This window comes from Geospiza fortis, unplaced genomic scaffold (assembly GCF_000277835.1).
Source record: "Geospiza fortis unplaced genomic scaffold, GeoFor_1.0 scaffold157, whole genome shotgun sequence".
NCBI classification, from domain to species: domain Eukaryota; kingdom Metazoa; phylum Chordata; class Aves; order Passeriformes; family Thraupidae; genus Geospiza; species Geospiza fortis.
This window is the reverse complement of record NW_005054314.1, coordinates 8,024,287-8,047,464: the sequence shown is the minus strand read 5'-3', so window position 1 is coordinate 8,047,464 and position 23,178 is coordinate 8,024,287. Positions and strand designations below refer to the sequence as shown.

Below are 23,178 nucleotides of genomic sequence, written 5' to 3'. Positions count from 1 at the left end.
CAGCGGCAGCGGCTCGCCCAGCTCCACAGAGATCCCCTCGGCTGGGCAGGGAGCAAGGACGAGCCCCCCGAGCGCCCGGCCCTGCGGAGAGCCCGGCCCGAGAGCGAGGATGCCGGGCAGGGGAGGGGAACAGCAGGGATGCAAAGATGGGCACGCACGGGAGGAGGAGGAGACAAAATACACATGGAAAGGGGGAGAGAAAAGGGAGGAGGGGAGAGGTACGAACACACTGAGATCTGACCTCTGGGGACCTGCCACGGGCTGCTGGGCTCAGCCGCGCTCCGCTCTGCTCGCCGGCATCTCCCACCGCCTCTCGGCTCTCATTTTAGGTTAGATATGGCCACGCGTGTGCTGGAAAATGCCAGACCCATTCGCCTCCTTCCTTAAGCACAATTTGGGTATCTGACACTCGATTTTTATAATTTAAGAATAGCACGTTTTAAAGTTAAGGAGCAAAAATAGGATTATCACTTAATTTCAGATGTGCTTCCTGTTCTTCTTGGAAAAGAAAAATAAGTAAAGGAATGAGGCAATTCTCCTTTTAAATGTCAGGGTATCTTGTCTCAGCTCACAAGAAACAGGAGGATTTGAGCTGCTAGCTTGGATGAGGACACAAACAGACACAGAGTTGGGATTTTGGTCCAGAGATAACAGTTTACAGTTCTTCAGATCATTCCACCCAAGGATTTCAAACTGCTCAAGCCACCAAGTGATGTTATTTTCATGTAACACAAAAAGAAACAGAATTAAATTACTTGGTGAGAAAGAGGATTCAAATGTAATCCCAGCTCTCTGTTTTAAGCACTAGATTGTCTCAGCCTCTCCATGGGAAAATTAAAAGTCAGAAAATACAATCTCTCTGGTCCTTGTCAGAAGTCTTTAATGAATCTTAGCCCATTTTTCCCCAGAGCTGACAGACTAAAGATGTTATTTTGCTGCTCACGCAGTTACGTTATCCAAAAATATCAGTGCTGTTTATAAACATTTCTATACATTTATTCCCCATCTCAGGTGTATTCCAAAATGCAGGTTCACTCAGAATCAACACTGTAACAGCTTCACAACTCCACTACATTCCTGAAAAATCACTCCTGGTCGAGCCAGCAAGGGAAATAACAACTGGCAAAGTCCCTGCAGCATCACAGGGCTGCCTGTGGGGTTAAGGATGATGGTGCTGCAGAGAGGGGCAGTGCCCAGCCCACCCCAGGGCTGTGCCCAGCTGGGTGGGGAGCCCACGAGCACCTTTCAACAAGTTTGGGCACCTTACAGAGCAAACCTTTAATCCCATGCCGTGGGGATGTGAACGAATCAAACGCTTTCCTAGGTCACCAAATTAAACATAGAAAAGGTTTAAAACTCAAAATATAGTTGATTTTGTGTAAAATATGTTGGAGAAATTCCTCAAGAAACCAGTGAGCTCCTTGGGATGGTAGCAGCTAGAACCTGCAGCGGGTGGGTGGCTGAAGTTCTCCCTTCATCCCAGATGGGTGCACCAGGAGTCAGGAGCAGAGCACAGTGAGGCACAGAGAACTCCTGTAACCACACTGAAAGGAGATTTTTAAATAGCAACCTCCTTATCATTGGTTCCAAAAGGAGCAACACTGAATACTTGGAGTACCAACCCAAGAATACTTATTCACTCCACACCTTCTGCTCTTAAAAGCTTCTTCAATAGCTCCTGCTTCCACAACAGCTGTACTGATGCAATAAAATCCCTCCTGGAAAGCTGTATTTAGACCAAAAAAAACCCCAGATATGGATCAGAAGACAAAAATGAGCAGAGACTCTGCTGGGCTATTTTTGTGCACACACAAATAAGAAATCTTGGGTTAAATAAGGAGAGAGAGGGGGGAAATAACAGCAGTGTCTGGAAGGGCTGTCCAGGCAGCTCCAAAGACACCATTCTCCAGAGAGACGGGGCCAAATCCGATGGCAGCGTGTGTCTGTCACCAGCAGCAGCTGTAAGGGACATGACAACATGGATAAACATATCAAGCCAATTTACACATGCACACAAGACAGACATCAGCACAGAGATATGAACAGACAGCATGAACCACAAAAACAAGGTGCTTTTCTGTACAAGCATCCTCAATTATTGATTGTTTAAATGCAGTAGAGGAAAAAAATAATCTCTTGTGTCAGTTTAGTTTAAATTATGAGGTAAACCAGAATCTCTGCTGGGAGAGTTGCTTCCAGGGCTGGGAACAGCTTCCCAAGTCCTCCAATACTTTCTGTTTTAAGGATAAAATTAGGGCAAGGAGAGGAGGAATTCAGAACTCAAGGGGAACAAGGGAGACCAGCTCGGATGTGTCATAATCACAGTTTTCACATAAGCACTACAACTTTTTTAAGTGTATGGGAAGGTTTCTGAGATGAGAGGCTAAATTTGGTGTACTTTGAGTTCTGAAGAGAACTTAAGCCAAAAAAATCTCCCAAGGAGCTCCAAGAGCTGAGCTTCCAGAAGATACAGTGGTACTTATTTTATGTATTCCCCTAATGAAACATTTCAGACATTTTCTGTTTTATGAAACAGTAAATATGTACTTGTTGGGAAAACTAACAATGCCCACCGTCCCAACAGGGATATCTCAATATGCACAGTGCTGAATACAGTGTACAATCATACAATAGGTAAAAATTGGGACAGGTTTTATAAGGCTTGAACATAAAATTGACATATAGAGAGACACACGCACAGAATTTTTAGTTTGAAAGTTTTAAAAGCTAGAAAAAAGGGCTGTGTTTGCTTTCAGCCTAAATTTTGTATTACATTCTCAATATGCAAAGCCATTACTATTAATCACTTGTAAGCTAGAATTTCCATAACAATAATTATTCTTGTATTACCAACCAAACAAAAACATTACCTAAAATTCTGGCATTCATAATTTCAACATAAAACTTCAGGGTTCAGTATAATTAAAGGCTATTACTTTTACATTTTTCTTCCCATAAGTTCCCACCAATTAACTTTATCTTCTAAAATAGTCCTTGTCACAGGGAATTGGCTCCCAAAATGTGCTCCTTTGAAACATCACATCTCCTGAAAGAGAAAGTTCATCTCTCTGTTACAGAAGAGAAAGTATTGTTACCATCCTTTGGAAACTTTGGTACATTCTTTCCCTTTCAAGTAAAGCTCAAATTTATCAATTTACCCCAATTAAAGTGTTTTGGTCAGGAACAGAATGTAGAGTTAGTTATCCTTGTTAAAAGGAGAATACAGGCAGACACCAAGAAGAGCACTTTCCCTAGAGCCATACACCCACAGTCCTTGTGGATCCATCTGCTGAAGAAGAGTTTTGTGAGAGGCTTGTGAGCCAGGACAAGGTCCCTTATGGCTTGAAAAAATCCAATTTCTCCCCAAGAGCCTACAAATCCCTGTTTTCCTGAGACACAGGGCTCCCTCACCTGAGTCTCCTCCTAATTAAAGCATCAGACAGCACTGTGTTCTCTCGCAGCTGCCCACAGCCAAACAGCTGTAGCTCTGTTTTGATGCAGGATCATTGATCTCAGTGGTTGTGCTGTTCCTACCTGGGAGGGGAAGCCAGAGGAACAGGTCTTGTACAAAGGGACAGACCTGCCCATCAATTCCAGTACATTAGACAGGCCAGCAGGTTGGGAGCAGAGCACAAAGAGCCTCCCTTCAACAAGGAGGAACAAAACTAGAATTAGGGCCCTAAGAAAATAATTTAGTTGACTGGATATTGTACCATCCTGGGGGGCTTTTTTTCTTGTTTTGTTTAAATAACTGATCTAAAATAAATAACTGTACCTCTTTTGTTAGCATCAATAAGCACAAAAACCTTCCCCGAGCAGATTCTACCCTGCTGAAAGCATTTAGAAAAACAGCAGGGTACTTTCTAAACACATGGTACCTGGGGTGAGAGAGAAGAATGGGCAGAGAACTGATGCAAGCCATGCACTCAGAAACAGAATTAATCCCCCTTTTCATTTGTTCCCACACAGGCCTTGAAACAATCCCCCCAAATGAGAAATAGAGATTATGAAGGAGGAAGGAAATCTTTTCAGAGCAGCAAGTGCCAAAAGAAAGAGGAGAGGGTATCAAAAGAGTGTAAAAGAATTTGGGGGAGAGATGGAGAAAGAAAAGAGAAAGGAGAAAATGGTAGAAAACAAATCAAAAGCATGCAGGAGAGGAGGGTAAGGCAGACAAGGCAGATTTCAGGGGCTGTTTTGTTCTTCAAAAGCTGTCAACACGTTTACAAAGTGCTTTCCATCCCCCTCCTGCTTTACTGGGCCGTGCACTCAAAGGAGCAGGAAAGCAATCACACAGGAGCTGCTGAAAATTCACTTGGACACAGAACAGAGGTGCCCTGAGAGAAAGGAAACTGCTTAGTGATCCGTGCACAACAAACCATGATGGGGATGGTACAGGCCCAGAGACTGGAGAGAGGGCTGGCAGGAAACCTGCAGAGAGCAGCCTCTTCCTGCAGAGATCACACTGGCAGCGCTGTGACACTGGAGCAGAGCAAGTCAGGCTGCACAGGGATACAGCTGCACATCAAATACATGTTCACAGCAGAAGCTTACCCCTGCATTCTTGAAAGGAAGAGCCCAAAGGATTTGAGCAGAGAGTAAAATTTTTCAAAGTATCTGTTGCAATTTGCAGCCTAAACCCAGTGCCTGAAGCTCAGGAGCTCAGCCACATTACAGTGACTTAAATATCCCCTGAGTGAGGCTGTGCTGGAACAGCCCATCCTGTGTCACGTTTCTGGCAGGTACCACAGCCTGCCTGATGCATGTTCACTCATTCAGCTGCAGAATGGGATCACGCCTCAGCCTACAGATTTCTCAACACTGTCAAGGTTAAAATGGTATTTAGAGCCTGTGTAGGTACCTGCAGCTTTTTTTTTTTTTTTTAAGATCAACTGTTTTGGTTTCTACATTTGTGCAAGAGTGAGCCTGGAGATTAAAGCCTTTATTAAAAAAACTTACCCTCTGTTATGCAGACTTTTTACTCCTACGAGACAGGAAGCTGAGAGGCAGAGAGGCATCCTCACAAGGTACACACACACCTTGCAGAATGTTATCTGTGTGCTTCAACACCTCCCTTGCCAACTATAATTACTTGGACAGGTCTAACAGCTACATACAGTTCTCTCAGGAATCCTGTGCCCAAACCCACATCACCAAATGCTAAGGACATAAAAGGCAACCTTGGTTAAAAGCAAGGTTTGGTGGTATCCAGCTTCTTCAGAACATAAATGTTGCTTCCATTTTAAAAAGCAGAACTGTAATGAGGGAAACCCATTGGTACAACATAAATCATCTTTCCTGGAAGAAAGTACTTGAAGACTTTGTTCTTTCAAGATATTCATCATCCAGAGCAAGCTTTTTACCAATCTCTGTTGTTTTTCATCCAGCTAGATGCATCCTCTGACTAAAGAGCACATAAAGAGCTCCCTCACACACTCTCTCAGGAGCCATGGAGCTACAAATCAGCCCAGTGTGTATTATTAATGACAAGTTATCAGAAGATCTAGGACAACAGCCAGGCTGGAGTTTCTCTGTGCTGTGATTCTACAGAGAAAATGAACCCTTTGCCAGGTCAGATCCCACAGTTTCCCTTGCTCCTGTCTCCACTGTGCACAGATTTGTGATAAGCCATTTTGTCACAGCAGCCAGGAGGTGATTACCCTGCCCCAGAGGCCTCACAGCTGAGGTTTGCCTAAAAGACAAAGGTAACCAAGGGAGGAGACACTGGGCAGAGCCACAAAAATCTCAAAGATTGCATCAAAAAAGGCAAAGTGAATTTAATTTTGGTGGCAGTTAAATGTTATTAGAAGAGTTCAGGGGCACCCATGTTGGCAGTTGTTAGAGCTGCAGTACAAGCCTCACAGATTCCATTTTCTGAGTGGTTACAGCTGTACCACCTTCTAAATCCTTGGGTCCTGATTTATTCATGGCATTAGGAATGCAAAATGCAAGCAGAGGGAAGTAGGCCAACAAAAGAATAGAAAGCAGGGATACAGAGGAACCAGTTTCTTCATTCCAGCTGAAAACAGGTTGAAATTATTAACTCTTTCAGAGCAAGCTCTCTCTGAAAGGGCAGTAGACTCTGATGCATAAAGGTGCACAAACGAGTCTCCTACCACAAAATAAAAATGATGAACAGGAATACAAAGCAAATATGGCTTCAGAAGAACAATTCAGATTAACTCTAGCCCAAGGCATTTGGATTTTGAGATGCATAATGCTTCCTGTGTCTGACAGGGAGGGGTTAATGGCTTTGGTTGTGTGACCAGATGTTCAGCTGGTGCAACTCAACACAGATCCATTAGAAATTAGTGGAGCTGTGGCTGCTTACCCCAGACAGGGCTCTGGCCCACTACTTTGAAATCCTATTTAATACCCTCTCAGAGATTTTTCCAAAGGGAGAGGCCTCACTTTTTGAAATCAGATAAAAAGCTACTAGCAATGCTACAGAATGCAGTTAAACTGAAATGGCCACTGCCATGGCCTGTTTATGATATTACAAAACCCCTAAATCAAAAGCCTGCAGAAGCCTTGTGATAACAACACCTCAGCACAATTGTCTCTGCTACAATTTCATAGTGTCCACCTACCTTACAATGGGCAGAAACAGGCATGAGAGGTAAATCACTCATTTGTCACTTACCAGGAAATGGATGGGTCTTGAAATGTGTCCATTTTAGTCCTCAGAGCAGCTGTGGTCAGCCAAGTTTTTGAGCACATGCTTTTAACAGAAAATGGTCTGCAAAATTTGCTGTGATGATTCAAATGCAAAGAGCAAGCAGGGGGAAAAAGATAAGAAAATAAAAAAGGTACAGTAGCACATTTCTCCATAAAAGGGCCATTCTTACACTCAAGTGCAATGCTACTCAGATAGAAGGGAAAAAAGAGGGGGAAAAAAGTCCAAATGTCAAAAAAGACAAGAGTTATCACAGCATAAAGAGGCTAAAAGTCATCTCTGGTGCCCAATAATACCAGGCACATTTTTGCTGCATGGGATGGATTTTTGCTGCATGTTGGATGGCATCTCATCCATCCAACAAAACAAAGAAACAAACAAACCCATTAAAAAAAAACCCTGACATTAAAATGATCTGTCCTGTTGCTGTAGTTCTGCACTTCTAAGTGCCCAGCCCACGTACTTGAATGTCAAAACTGTGCACAGTTTGCTTAAATACTTTCACAACCAGGGTATAACAAAGACCTGTGATGCTGCAAGTTTTCCATAACATGATTCTGTGTTTCCTCAACCAAACACCAACCCCAAGAGAAAACTGATCTCAGGGACCAGTAACTGTAAAACAGTCAGGATATCCTCGAGGATTCTGCTATAAGCCCCTTTAAATACATTTACACACATCACACACACACTCTTAAGAACCCTGGCATCTTTCAGAAGTGAAATGAAGGCTCTGGCAGCTGACAGGAATGCACCTTCCACAAACTCCAAACAGCACCCAGCCAACAGGAAGCCTTGTCTTCCTAGCTATTGCTTCTTTGAGATGTACACAGCCTTTCCAGCATAAGTGGAAATAACATTTCCAACACCTTTTTGAAGGTATCTTCACAGAAAAATAATACTAGTTACATGTTGGGGCCACATCTTAAAAATTCCTCCAAGTGGATATGTTTCAATAGGTGGAGTTTCTCCTGTTGAAAAAATATCATCAGGGTTTTGAAGATCTGTTTCTCTTGACAAAAATTAGCAAGCAGCACTTACACTACTTGGGATAAGACAGATGAAAGAGAAGGGCAATACTTTAGACATTAACCAGATGTACTTGAGCTGAGAACTCTGGTACTCAACCAGTCTGATTTTGAAGGGATGAAGAAAGCAAACATCTTGAGTGGTTCCAGAGTAACTCTCAAGACTGATTCCTTTATTGAATCAAAGCACAAATTCACAATGCAAAATTCAACTATAATCTAACCCAACTCTCAAGTGGTTACAACCTTGTTTTACAGCAGAAAATTAAAGTTCATTCAGATTTTGGAAACCTCAGTTCAGCTTCTACTCAGACTGAAAATGAAATGACAGGAGAAGATACATTTTGTAGAAGAGTTTTTTCAAAATGACACAACAGAAATATTTTATGGAATATATATTAAACATATGTACTCAAATAATATACGACACCTACCAAGGTAAAATCACAAAAAGGGAAAGTTACATTTGCACTTATCAATACAGAAAATGGTGAGCTGGTGGCAACACTATGTAAGTGCTCACACCAACTGAACTGAACTCCAGTTCAGTGTACTTTCCAGCTGTACTAGAACATCATTAGAACCAGAGTTAGCATAAAAACTGTTCCTTAAGCCTCAAAATGAAAATTAATTTCAGGAAGGTCAGTTTGGTCAGTCTGTTTAAAGTCATACAGAGTACAACAGGGGATTGAGAAGCTCACATTGCTCCAACCCAAGACATACACAGCATCCCTGAAAGGCTGATGAAGTTGTTTCTCATTACCTGCTGCTGAGGAAGGCAAAGCAGGTCAGGGGTCAACATTACTTATAAATGAAGCACCACTGCTCACTGCAGTTTTGAGATGGAAAATGTTTGTTTCTCAATCAAAACAAATACTTCAACAGAGACACACCAGGGTAAAAAAGGTGGATGTCACATAGCTTCAGACCAGAGAAGTTTAGCAGGGACAAGAGGGGGTTCAGTGTTAGTGAACCAAGCCAGCCTCAACATCTGTATCTTCACTTTCATAAGAGAGATGTCAGTACAAAAGTGCAGGTAAGAATCAATGCTCTGTTTCTCTCCTCTAAGAAAGGAAGAACTAATGACAGAGTCCTTTAGAGTCTGCAAGTCTGCTCCAGATGACAGAAGAAGTGCAGTGAGCCCCAGGTCACGCTTCCACATTCCCAGATTTGCTGCGAGCGGCCTGGGAAACCCGACTGATGCTGCTCTCAATAAAGACCTTCAGCCCCTTCAAACCCTGGTTGTAGAGATATTCCAGATACCAGTCCCACTTCTTCCCCTGTAAACCAGAAAGAAGAGTCAGATGTGCAGAACAAAGCTTTACCTTTCTTAAGCCAATTTGGAAAGGTCTGCAAACTCTGCGTTCCTGTGGGATAACATCCACATGTTGAGTGACATCTGTAAATACCCACAGGTACAGGGTCACCTGCTGGTCCTAAATGCCCACAATTACACATTCTTAGACTGAATCATGATCTTTAATACTGTAAGTTTTTATAAATCCCACTTCTAGAAAAAGAAAAGTCTATTGGATCAACAGGGAATATGTCAGGAACTAAAAATGAACATGGCTACTAAAGCCTTCTCCCATCACTAGTGGTGATTCCTCCACACCAGGTTTGAAGTGCACTGTGGCATAGGAAAGGAAACCAACTGCCACTGTATTTGCTCAGTGGAGGATTCCTGTTCAAAGCTGTAACAAAGCTACACATCTGTCTCAGAAATATAATATGAAGCAGAATTTGTATTCTCAGTGAACTTTAGGTGCATCAAGAATGTAACTTTTTCTGGAGCCTGCAGAGAGCAATAAACAGCTCTGTCCTGACACTGCACTGACTCATGAAGGAAATACATAAAATCTCAAATCACTAGCCACAGATATATAACTTCTCCGGTGTTGATGTCTTCTTGTTTGGCCCTGTTAAGAGACTGAATCACAGCCTACAGCTGGAATTTTTCCCCTTCCAAAATTTTTCTAGAGCATTGGTGAGTTTGGTGAATATTATAAGCTCATCCTCTTCAACACAACTGCTTAAAATTGCCTGCTTTATTTACTAAAACAAGAAATCTTACCTTTATTAATTTGAAGTTGAAGGTGGTATCATCAGGACAAATCTTAAGGAAAGGGAATAAAAAAATATCAAGTCAGATAAAAAGTATGTCCAGGGTTGAGAGGTCTCTGCTAATTCCTCTCCTAAATTGATTGAGAGATTTTTAATCTTGCTTCAGAGGGGGCTTCCAGCATCATACCCCGTGCAAAAGTAGCAAAGAAACATCTGGACCCTCTTGTCTTGTGCTGCAGCATTACAGGATAGCAACAGGGAATATTCACAGGTATCTTTACCATTGTCTCTCTACAGTGTAAAAGTCTCCCTTTTTTAAAATCAGAAATTCACAACAATGAGCAAGAGCAAGAGAAGTGACACTGAAATCAGTGTTTGTTCCCCCAGTGCTGCAGAGCAGTGCCCTCTGGTGCTCAGCACTGCTGAGAAAAACTTGTCCCTTATTTCCTCCTGCCTCAAAACATATTTGTCATAGCTGTTAAGCAAAATTTCTTCTAGTTCTACAGTAGGAAGAGACTGCAAGAATTCCCCACCAGAAGGTTTTGGGGGTTTTTTAAGGGATTTTGAGGTTGGGCATTTTTTGATTTTGTGTTATGGCTGTTGGTTTGTAGTTAGGGTTTTTTTTTGTTTTTCTTTTTTTAATGTGCAAAACTTACAAAGAAGAATTAGGAACCTGTGTCAGGGAAAGTTTAGGTTGGATATCAGGAAAATGTTCTTCCCCCTGAGGGTGATTGGGCACTGGAACAGGCTCCCCAGGGAAGCAGTGACAACACAAAGCCAGACAGAATGCAAGAAGTGTCTGGAAAACACTCCCAGGCACAGGGTGGGATTCTTAGGCTGTCCTCTGCAGAGGTAGGAGTTGGATTTTATGATTTTTGTGGGTCCCTTCCACTGCAGGATATTCCATGATTCTAGGAAGCCTCAGAACAAAAATTACATGGACAAAAGATATGAGATAAATACAATCTCTTTCCTTGGTCTAACAAAACCAAAATAGCTTCCTTGAGCAAGGACAAAAGCTGAGTTTAATCAGCAGCAAGACACAAACTAGCTTGATTTAGGACACTGAGCACATAACAAAGGCAAATAACTATTCCTAACCAGAATTCTTTGCTTCAACTTCTCAGGCCCCCCTTGCTGCATTCCAGGAGTCACACCTACACTTGCCTCGAGCCTGCCAGAGTTTCTCACAACAAATTGGCATCTTTGTGCAGCTTTTGTACAGCCTACAAAACCTGGCTTCTTGGAGCAGCACACACATCTTGGGACAATAACAGCTCTGGCAAACTGCTCTCTCCACTCTTCAGCAGCTGCACTGAACACATGAGGGCACCCACAGTTCAAGGGAACTCTTGGCAGAACTCACCAGACAATGCAAGACAGCTCCATGTCATCTCACCTCTGTACTTGAAGCAGCTGCTTGTATTTCTGTTTTAGTAAGCCAAAAAAGCTACCACAAGAGCCAGAAAGCGCTGCTAACAAATTCTAGTATGAACAGCTGTATATAATTTAACCATGTATTTCTTGACTTTCTAGAGTTTAAATATTTAGATCACACTGCCTATTCTGTGGGGCAGAATGCACCTTTGGTAAGCTTTTACTGAAGTGTTATTTATTTCATTAATTAGCTATTTTAGGTCTATCTCGAAACTATCATGAGTACAAATTCACATGCCAAACTGCTAGAATCATACATTCAACTGCTCTCATACCACACAAAGAAAGGCTCTTCAAATTGTGCCAATAACCTAACAAACACAGAATGCCACAGCAGCTTTTGAAAGCTCAGTTGCCTCTACCACTCAGCCAGGACACAGAGACCCTTCTCAACAGAAACAGTCAAGACAGAACATGTGGTGCCATGAAAGATCCAGATCTTGGCCTATACCATTACCTCCTGCAAGAATTGAACAGAGTAGCCCATCATGGCTGGATGATAGACAATGTTAAAGCTGTTTTTTATTTCCTTCACTGCAGTTTTACTCAGCAGTTCATCATCCATACGAAGACCTTGAGGATGAATATCCTTCTGGAATGCAGTGGATGTCCACAGACAGCCCACCATAGCTGTTAGGTACTGGTTGTACTCTTGGTATGTCTGGTTACTGAACTTGAACTGCAGGATTTTCTGAGGGGAAAAAAATAAATAAATAACATCCTCAAAGCAGCTGTGTGCTCCCTCCAGTCCTTAAAAGATGGCCATTAGTACACCTCCCCTCCACTCAACCCAGATCCTTGCTAAAGTCTGTTCTAGCACATAATAGATGTGTCCACAATACCTTTTTACTCTGTTCATTTTCTTTTGCAGCCACTAAGTTGGTTCGATACCTAAAAAAAAAGCCAAAATAAAGAGAAAGTTAGGGGTCTATAAATTTTTACTACATGCCTGTGTTGAAAAAAGCTGGAGGAATGTATCAAGAAAACTTATTTCCACCATGAGAAAGACCATCAAACTTCATTGGTGAAAGAGAGAGACATGAAAAAGGATTCAAAGGGACTTTATCACTTGGCAGAGTAGGGACAGATCTAATAATATTAGTCTCTTAAATGATTCACACATGACCAGTTTGCCTGGGACAGTCACCTTCATAAATGCAACACACAAGAATGGAGATCCAGCCTTTAAATCAGCAGAGAAATGCAGTGTGTTTTTAAGAAGGGAGACTTTCATTCACTAAGCAAAGAAACAGAAGCCACTGGAAGTAATGCAACTTGACAGTTGTTCTATATAATAAGCACTAGCTCTTCTTATTTCCTAGAGACCTTCCTGTCATGTTAATTACCCTGCAGATTCCTTAGAGAAAAAGCCACATGGAGAGCCCTGCACCAGCTGTCAGCTATTGGCCACTCTTCTCCTCAGATGCAGCCACTGGAACTAACAAGGCCAAGAAGTGCAGCCTTGGTGGTGGATCCTGCAGAGCAACCAACAATGCTGTCTTTGGCCTTGCCAGCAGCACGAGGCAGTCCCAAATTCCTGGAGTTTGAAGGTGGCAGAAGTGCCTCCTACTCAGCACATGGCAGAATTTGTAAGGAAACCTCAAGTGTAGTAGCCAAAGAAGAGGAGTGAGAAATTGTATAGTTACTACCATTAATCCCAGCTGGCTGACTTTAGTTCCCTCAAAACAATAGGGGAACTTCTTCCTTCACATATCAAAGATATGGAAATAATACCAGGAAAGAGGTGAGAGTCTTGCTATCTTGGATAACAGACTGAAAAAAAAAAAGGAACTACAGCTGTAAATCCTTTATCATGAAAGCTGGACACAAGTGGAATTTTTACCTTTACCTTGCACAGTGAGAAGTAGAACCCAGGTTTCTACAAAAAAGTCATTTCATTACCAAAAGAATGAAAGAAGACAAGGAGTCCCTGCAGCCCACCCCTGTTGTAGTACCTGTACATAATGTAGCAGAGCTGATTCAGGTTGACAGAATCCATGCTGAGCAGTGCTGGGTAGAAAACCCCAGCAGGAGGCATTATCAGCAAAGGCAGGTTGTACTTCAGGTACATGTCACACACCTGCAGGAATGAAACACATCCAGGCTGATTATTACTGCCAAAGTAATGATTATTACAAACTGCCAAGGGTGTAAGAGCAACAGAGAGCATGACACTGAATTCCAGCCAGACCCATCCAGAAGGGAAGGCCAGGGTGTCTTACACAAGTGTTGTTACCCATTAGTTTTGTGCATTTTTAGTGGACAAATTCAGTTACAGATAGATCCCAGAACTGTCATTGTTTTTTTCAGCTATTCCCAAACTGAATTGTAGGAGCTGTGGCTGTTGTTACAGCATGGCTGGAGTTCACAATAAGCACAACTACAGAGAGGACATGAGGAGGCTGGAGAATACCTAAGACTATTTGATGCTGTTCAGTTTGCTTACAACACAAACTAGAAAAAAACCCTCATTTTTAAGGAAACATTTAATGAAAAAAAACCCAAGATATGTTGTTTCAAATTGAACTGATCACTGTTCTTTTCTTTAAGTCAGCATTAAAAAAGCAGGTTATGGCCTACTGTTACTTCTCTTTCCTCAGTTCATCTCTGAATTAACAGCAACCACTTTCTAGCAGCATATTTACTTCTGCCTGTGGATGCAACAACAGCAGCTTTCACCTGCAGATCTACCAAGTATGTAGAATATTCTGGCACTGAATCACAAAGTTCTGTAAACTAGAATGAGGAAGATGTTTTTACGCTCTAGCTTAAAAATGCAAACAGCCTTAGGAGTACTTGAAAAAAAAGACAAAATGACTGGGATACACACAGTGTCATAGAAATCCAGAATGAAGTAGAGCAAGAGGGTGGAATTGTTTTCCAAACGCAGTGCAACAGTAGAGATCCGTCCCACAAAGTGAACCAGCTCAGCCACCGCGTCCACTAGTCCACACAGGGTGGTGTTCCTGCAGCAAAGACACAGCACAGAATTACAGAAACCTCTTTGCAAACAGCAACATGGAAAATGGTAAAACAAAATTGACATTTATGCTTTTGCCCCATCAAATACTCAACAACAGACACTTGTTCTTCAATACAGGCAGTAAGACATTGTTATCAGCACCATTATGAACACTCAGCTGTCAGTGTTATGAGGTTTTGAATTCTGGACACTTCAATTTCCAGTGTCAGCAGAAATACTTCTAAAGAAAGACCTGACAAGGCAGCTTAAAATAGAGCAGAATCATAACTGCATTATTAACCTTCTGGTTGGTCTTTAGGCTGGGTGTTAGGGCTAGAATATAGATCTAAATACATCAGTGAGCAATGCACAGAACATGGCTCACATTCTTTAAAGACAAACTTACGCAGAAGAAATCTCCAAATCCATTTGAATCGCATTACAATTTAACCAGTTCTGCAACAGCTCCTTCAGGCACTCAAGAACACTGCACTGCAATAGGCAAAAAGAAATCAGGTTGATGACAATTTATGCAAGTGAGTCATTCCAAATAAAGAATGCCTTGAGAAATGGCATATCCAAGGAAAGGTACCAAGAGTTTCTCAGGAGCAGTGACATAGTTGCATGGCCCCTAGAACTGAATGTATGTGTTGTATATAGTTTTTCCTGGAGAATGTGAACTTCAAGTACTGAAAAAACTACAATAAAACTGTTTAAACAAGTAGTTAAAACTGCAATCAAACAAATGAACTATTGTGTTGTGTGCTATCAGTTCTTTTTATCTCCAGTGCCCCAGCTTAATTCCAGCCAAAAAAGGAAGCTATCTTAAAGCACCATTTCCTAAAGAAGTTAAACTGTAAGTATATGTTTTATCCTGTTTGGGCAGAGACTTCTCAAAAAGATGTTTCCTAGAGAGTCCCTCAGCTACACCTAACACAAGTACAGATAGCAGTATCAACTAGAAGTAAACAGCCATTGTGTTAATTTAAATTACCTTAAAGTAAATAGATGATGTGAAAAAGAGCTGTGCCAGGGGATCAAAGAGATATGGCTTAATGTCTGAAAAAAAATGAGTTGATATCAGTGCACAAATTCAATGCCCTGAGATATCCCCGCTGTCCAAGCTCACCCAAAGGATCTGAGGCACATACCAGAGAAACTGCTGAGGGGGATCCAACTCACAAGCTTGAGGACTTCTGAGCGGCAAGAGACGCCATCCCAGAGAGGAAGGGTCTTATACAGGAACTCTTCACAGGCAGAAAATCCCTCCTGAAAAGAAGAGGAGAAGCATTCAAAAAGTCATCTGACTGCAGCTTGCCATGCTCACATCGCTGCAGAGAAAGCAAGAGGCTCACAGCTCCCTCCTGCCATACTTGCCAGGACATTCAAATTATCATTCTTAGATTATTTTTCCTGCAGAAAACAAGGCCATTTCCAGAATACTGACTTGCCATAGGTAAAGGTATTTTTATCACTTGAGTCACTGTCTCAGAAATACTACAGGAAACAGGTAAGTGCCAGAAGCTCTTTAAGGGAAGACTTTGTGAAACCCTTGGCTTCCACAAAACACACTTACCTGCAAGAAACATTCTGCCTTGTAGACATTTTCCAGGAAGCTCTTGAATTCTTCTTCACATGGGTTATCAACCACACACCAGGTGCATTCTGAACAGGAGAGAATACTGTACTTGAATATGAGCACAGCAAGAACAAGCACAATGAGAAACCAAATTCAGCTCTCCTCCAGTAGCTGTTTTAACACTCTATGGTTATCACTGTAAATCTGAATAGCAACGAACCATTACTGAAAAGTGAAAAGCCTCAGACATCCCTTAGCTCCCTACCTCACAAGATAATACTGAAGTTCTTACCTTCCTGGAGCCTCTGGCCCATCCAATAGTGGAGCCTCAGGTAAATAGATTCATCTTTCACAAAATTCATGTAGTGAAGCAATAAGGGGTTTGTCAGTACTGAACCCATCTGGGCAGGAAACTGCAAGAAAAAAAGAAAATAAAGAATTATTCAGTATTTACATCAATAAACTGCCAGAGAACCTCATGTCCAATCTTTTTGACCATTCACAGACTCATTCACAGGACACAGACCATTCACAGGACTCATCCCCCCTCCTCAGTTAGGACTAGATGCTCTCTTAGAATTAGGTAGCCCACACATTACTCACATATAAATAAGGCATAGAAGGCCATCCTTTAATATCCCAAAACATTCACCAAGACCTTCCTGAAACTCACCTCTAGACGGTGGATATTCTGTAGGAGCTGAGGGAAGGTCTGCAGCTGCTCCACTGGAAAAGACTCATTTGTACTGCACAAATAAAGCCGGTTCTTTTCTCTGCCCGCTTCTAAACGATTTGCACTGCTTGCAGGTATAACCAACTGGGCATTCCATTTCTGCAGAAAGGGAACACAAATTACTGAGTTTCCAATGCAATTGGCTGCACTCATGAGCAGATTTCCCAGAAAGACCCAGTTTTACAAAAAAGGTACCCAGGTTTTCATTATAATTGATTGTTGCATTTCTCTATAGTTACTCCCCACTTTCCAGTGCTAAAATAAAGGCAGACTCCCATTATTTGCCAATATTCATAATGAAAAGCACTACTTGGCACCTTCTAGTGTGTGCCTCAGGCCCATAACATACCCTTTTTCGTGACTGAGGTCGAGAGGTGCCTAAAAACACTGCTTGGGCCAGGGGAGAGATTCCTTGGTTTCTCTGCCTTACTGCGGTGATTGCTGCTTTCCATGGGCCCTCTGAGTTCTTGAAGTAAGTCTGGAAACAGAAATCAGACATCCATGCAAGAAGTTAAGCTAACACAAAGCAATAGAAAAATCACTTTCTATTCTGATAAACATCACCACGTAGAGATACTCAACTCTACTTGACAGATTTTCACAGCACAGAACTCTCATCATTCCTCAGTTTCATCACATTTGGTCTACAATTCAACAGCTGAGCTTTTATTCCCTTTGGAAACAATGTCCCCCTTTTAAGAAGTGATCTCCAATACTTCTAATTTATAATCTTAATTCAAACCAATCATCAACTCATAGATTAAATCTCAAGTATACCTTAAAATTAAACATGACCAAAGTATGCTCAGTTCATAGAAAAATTTCCTGAATTCAGCATCAGTGACATCCACATAACAGAACAATGCCATGAGTATATAAATACTCAAATTAATGTAGATATTACTACAGAAAATTGGAAAAGCTAACACCTTTTCTGCAGAATTTTTTTTGACATTTCAATGCCAATCAGTCTTTAAATTCTAATCAAGTGCCAAACCATCACAAAAGTATTTAGATTGGCTTGGACCTAGTTAATCAAGCTTTTATTATACAACACTGTTCATAAAGACAGTTGAAGAAATATTTGGGCTCTAGTTGCTAGTAATTTACTGCACTTCTAAAAAATGCAAATGTGCATGCTAAAAAATGTAAATTCTCCAACAGATGACTGTGCAGCACGATGCAAAGTAAAAATTTAGAGAACAATATAAATACACAAGCAGATTGAAATAAATTTTATTGAAACTCAATTTGCCTGCATATAAATTAAATGTCTGCTCTAAAAATCCAACAAAAATCTCAAACTTTTATGCCTATCCCACTGAAATAAAATTTTGTTGCACAATTTAGGTCTCCCCCAGATGCTGTTTTCTCTTCTATATCTGGTTCTGCTACATGTTTCTACTTGGTCAAAGGGTTGAGCACACACACAGGCCTCTCTAAAAGGGGAGTAATTTTTTGCTGTTCCTTGCAGCTCTGACAAATCAGTTTCCTACATTTTTTACCTGCTTTTTTCTCTCTCCTATGACACAGACTTTCCAAGTGCAGAGCTACTTACTGACTTCCACTGTCATTTGTACTTGAGAATGGCAGCAATCAGAACAATACCTTGAAAAATTAGAAAGTTTGTTTCCTTCAGAAGATAATATTGTGTGAAATAATAATAATGAAACCCAGCAGGAACACCAAAAGAAGGATTAAAGTAATCCTCATAAAATAAAGGTAGATGTCATTCCTTACCAAATGATCTCATTATGATGAAGAGGAAACAAAACACAAGGCAAAGAATCCTCATCTAAACCTGATTTTACTCAGTGAAAAGAGAAAATGGAATTAATCTTCACCAGTAAATCTGCTATAGCTTAAATAGAAAGCTCCATACAAACACTGTAGTAAATCCTGATTTTGAATTGACTAAATCTAATTCCTTACCTTCATTTTCCCAGGAAGGGTTATGGTCACCTGATCTGGGCAGAAAACTTTGTAAAGTGATAGCAGAGCTTGCAGATGAGACTGCATTCCCTGTCAAATAACAGAACAAGAGGGAGAATACATGAGGTATGTTTATAATATAGAAACTGAATGTTGTATTTTAGAAGTAAAAAACCCCAGTGATCAGTAAAAGTTAAATTCCCAGAGCTACACACGATAAAGTAACCTTAGATAAACAACTGAAACTGACAGAAACAACAGAAACTGGGTCAATTAAATAACAATAGCAAGAGGACTGGAGACCTTTCTGTAGTCATAACTGAGAGAAAGGAATTTAATAACAAAGTGATAAAAAATAGTCTTCTGTTGTCTAAAAACCATGTTATTATAGCTATGGGTTTTTTTCTTTTAAAAAAAGGAGCGAGTCCTCTACAATCTTACATTTTTCAGACATTTTGGTACCACTTGAAAAAGGAAGATTAATAGAAAATTAAAGACTGTAATAGATAAATGAAGCTGCCCCTTGCTTCAGAGATTTTACCATACATGGTCACATTGAACTCTGCATATATCACTGCATGTGCTCACAAAACACACATGAAAATTAAGGATGCACAAAAAGAGAAACTTTGATGCCACAAAGACTAAAACCTACAGTTCCAAGTCCAGTCATTCCTCTCCACTGTGTAAGGACATTAGTCTTACAAAGTGCATTATTAACCACAGCCCAAACTCTACAAGTTCTGAAATAAACTCACCATTTTTGCTTGGAGGTCAAGCAGGATCCTAATCCGAAAAGGCTTGACTGGAAATACAATTAAGAATATAAAGGATTTTAAAAATACCGTATTAGACATCTAAGCAAAAGTTATATAAGTAACATTTTTATTATAAAATCATGACAAAGCAGGAAGAACTAATAATTCTTATTTCTAGGGTAAATCAGCAAGTGCTACAAAAATTTTTGCCTGAACTACCACTCATTCTTCCTTGCATTAGAAGCACAATATTGGCTAATCATTGTATCAGCTGCATTGGAAGAAAAGGCAGCACCAGCAAACAGAATCAGAAATAAAATGGTATTTCAGCTCACACAGATGAGACTCACCATTTTCCCTCCTGGTCAGCAGGTAGAGCACGTGGCAGACGTAGGGGCACTGCAAAAAGGGCAGCCATGAGCTCTCCTGCTGCTGCAGACACACAGCCAGGACACACAAAAACCAGCACAAGAGACAGCCCCACACAGCAATTTCATTTAAAACTTCATCTGCACTGTGAACAATCCTGACTGTAACCAAGCTGTTTAATTAACTTGGATCATTTCTTTTGGAACATGGTCTAGAAATTACAAGAGTCAGCAGTGGAAGTGCAATTACATTTTCAAAAGGAAAGGCACTTTTGAGCCAATATACTTTTTTAGAGCTTTTAACTGTAGTTGAGGCTGTAAAGAGTCTTAAATTAGTTTCAAACCAACTCTGATGCACTTTCCAACTGACCCATCATGTCTGAAAAATCTATTTCAGACATTAAGAACTTAAATCCAGTTTTATGGAAAGATTATAAATGAAGTTAATCTAAAACCATTAAAAACATTACAAGAAATATAACTCAGAAATTTGGGAACTTGTTTTAATCATAAAATATCCTAAAGTGAACAAATATTAACAATTTACTACCTAACAGGACTGCCAAGATTATGTTATTATGCACTGAATCCAAACACTTCAAAATTCCTGGATTTTACAGTTGCCATATGGCAGAAATTGCCTGAATGCTTGTTCTCTTTTAAGCTATATTTCAAATTAATTAAGTAGAACAGCAATTAGCTTCTCGCCTTAAATAAACACTGCTCTAATTTTTTTTCCTTTTTTTTCCTTTTTGCCCAAGGTATACAAGTCAGTTTCTGCCCAGGAGCAGGAGACTTTACCTGCAGATGTCTGACAATCCCAGAGACCACTGTTACACTTGGGAATTTATACAGAATAAACGGTCACACTCTTGTGATAAAGCGTAGCAATTCTTGGAAACATGTTAAACAGACAGACCCCAGCAATCTTAGAGTGCTGGCCTGTTTATGGATCTAAATCATCCAGCAATCTTATAATGCAAAGAGAAAATTAAAAAAGAAATCCAGCCATCAGAAAATGGTCTCTAATCAACACCTACTCCAGACTAATTCTAGCATTAATATATATACTACTAATGAACATTTAGGTTTATTTTATCAGTTCCATATGTTCTTCAGCTCTCCTTACCATTTTCTCATCTTGCAGGAAGAAGAAGAAGAAACCATAGAGGGCATTAAGCTGTTCCTTGTGATCAATGAAGTCAAACATTGTGATCAGCCACTTCAAAAAAAGCACCTGCAGACAGGAAAAAAAAACCACATTACATTAAGTGATGGGCAAAAGCAAGGCAGGGGAATCAGAATCCAGCTCCAGAGACATGATCAGTAAGGATACACACCATTGTCAAGGATAACCAGAGAGCTACAAACAGTTCAGGGGTATTCAGATGAAGAAAGTCTGCCAAGGGATTCACCAGGTAAACAACTGACCCCATCACTGCTGTTGGGCATCTCTGCCAGTCTTGGTAAATGACAGTATCTTGGGTAAGACTTTGTACAATAAAACCTCAGGATTTTTGATTCCTCAAAATAACCTGTTCTTATGGTTCCTGTGCAGAAGCAATAACTACTGTAAACAATTACTAAGTTACCTGGATGTTGCCTGAGCATTTGCCAACACAGAGCCAAGACACAGCTGTAACCACAGAATTTTCTGGTATCACTGAGGTGGGAATCAGGCTCTTCAATAAACGAGTATTCACTGTATCAGCTGGAAAAAAAAACAATTTCAAGTAAGATGGTGCTCATGTACCAGGTTCTTCATTATTCTTTTGCAGCTTAAGTGAAAATTCCCTCTGGACTAAATTACTTAGAGCTTCCTTGCTCAATAGTAATGGTGTGTATGAATTTAGTAAGGACTTACCTTTATCTCAAAATGATAACAAATAATTCAATTCAGCTTAACAAAAGAAAATGGAAAACTACACCAAATCATGCCAGAAAAATTAATTTTATGCTACAGCACCATAAACACATTCTCTCAGCAGGTTTGATTAGAGGGGAAAGGCACATTCACAGAAGATACACCAGCAGTATAGAAATGCTGTACCAAATCTGCCACTGAGCGCCACTTTCAGCAGTATCTCAAACCCTTCAGGAGGTAATCCTTGTTTCAGGGCAGTGCTTTCCACAACATCCAAGTGTCTCTGCACAACACTCTTCTTTTTCAGTGCAACAGAGTCTTGCACTAGGAAAAACAAACAGGACAAGCACAGGATGAAACAACTTCTGAACAGAAATTAACTTAAAGCTTCTCTGAACCGTTCCTGCACATACTCCTTTTTCTTGACATAGTAACAAAGCAGAAAAACTTTTAAGACATTAAAGAAACATTACATAGCTCAGGGGTTAAAGAGGGAAAAGAGAAGTAAAATTATTCTAAAATTAATAATATTATAATAAGAAATATGTAGAGAGATTTCTTACAAGAGCATGTAGTGACAGGACAAAGGGAATGACTTCAAACTGAAGAAGGTTTAGATGGGATATTTGGATAAAATTGTTTACTGTGAGGGTGGTGAGGCCCTGGCTGAGGTTGCCCAGAGAAGCTGTGGCTGCCCCATCCCTGAAAGTGCTCAAGGCCAGGCTGGATGGGGCCCTGAGCAACTTGATCTACTGAAGGGTGTCCCTGCCCATGGCAGGGGAGTTTGGTCCTTCAATCCAAACCATTCTATGCTATTCCTTTTTTTTTTTTACATAGTAGTAACACAAAACTTCTAAGACATTAAAGAAATAATACATAGCTCAGGCATTAAAGAGGGAAAACAGATAGAAATTTTTTAATTAAGAATGTAGCTATCATCATCTCAATCCTAGACAGCCACCCAAAAAATTCCCTCACCTTTCTCAAAGTAGCTCAAAGCTAGCTCTAGAGACCCTTCCTGGCTCTCATATTTCTGATCATTAGCAGATTGATTGTTCTGCAAACTTTTTTCAGAGTCAATTTTCCCTCCTTTTCGCCAGGCAGAGAGATCAGTTTGGCTTTTATGGTGAACGTGCAGAGGCTGCTTTGGGGTCTTGGAACTCCTCCTCCGCTGCATCTTTTCAGACTCCCAGCTGAGACTGGAGAATTTTACTTATTTGTCCTGTGAGAGCCAATCCTTCCTTAGGTAAGAAAAGAGATCAGCTGAGGAATGTCAGAGAGCTGGTTCCCTGCAAGGAAAAGAAACATTTATTTTCCTGATAAGCAGATTTTAGAGGCATCCTGCATAACATGAGAGTAAATTCAGAAGAAATAGTTTAGAGCTGACTGCTCCCCAAAAGATCAGACAAGATCTTCAAAGATGCAAAGACAACAGCGTATCAAAACTCTCATCTTACATTAAAAAGGAAAAAATACCCAAGTAAAAATTAACACAAGCTCCTTTCAAGTTAAACGTTATCCGATACAATCTTATATAGCTTTTTGATTAAAAAAAATCAACATAACCAGAAAGTTAACATAACACAAACAAGTTTTCTTCTAAGTTAATTTTGTACATTATTATTTTCCTTATTTCTATTGCATGTGCCAATACAACCCAGTCAACAAGTCATGATTCTCTGCAAGGTGATGTACAGGTGTTAGAGGATCATAACAACACTTTTCTTCCTATTTCACAAAAATTAGATTCTACTGCAGCCTTCCTACTAACCAGCTTGCA

General features: G+C 40.5%; 1 protein-coding gene across 1 annotated transcript; it reads right to left on the bottom strand.

Annotated features, from left to right (window-relative positions):
• Positions 1 to 7,845: 7,845 nt before the first annotated feature.
• CENPI (centromere protein I) lies at positions 7,846 to 22,575 on the bottom strand. Its single transcript, XM_005419944.2, has 20 exons — positions 22,377 to 22,575; positions 21,585 to 21,722; positions 21,127 to 21,245; positions 20,664 to 20,771; positions 19,517 to 19,565; positions 19,167 to 19,213; positions 18,409 to 18,498; positions 16,826 to 16,954; positions 16,417 to 16,575; positions 16,036 to 16,156; positions 15,741 to 15,829; positions 15,316 to 15,433; positions 15,159 to 15,223; positions 14,571 to 14,656; positions 14,033 to 14,168; positions 13,158 to 13,282; positions 12,045 to 12,093; positions 11,660 to 11,893; positions 9,776 to 9,817; positions 7,846 to 8,981 (listed from the first exon to the last, which is right to left on the bottom strand). The coding sequence occupies exons 1-20, from the start codon at positions 22,573 to 22,575 to the stop codon at positions 8,850 to 8,852; spliced, it is 2,235 nt and encodes a 744-aa protein (XP_005420001.1). The 3' UTR covers positions 7,846 to 8,849.
• Positions 22,576 to 23,178: the final 603 nt, after the last annotated feature.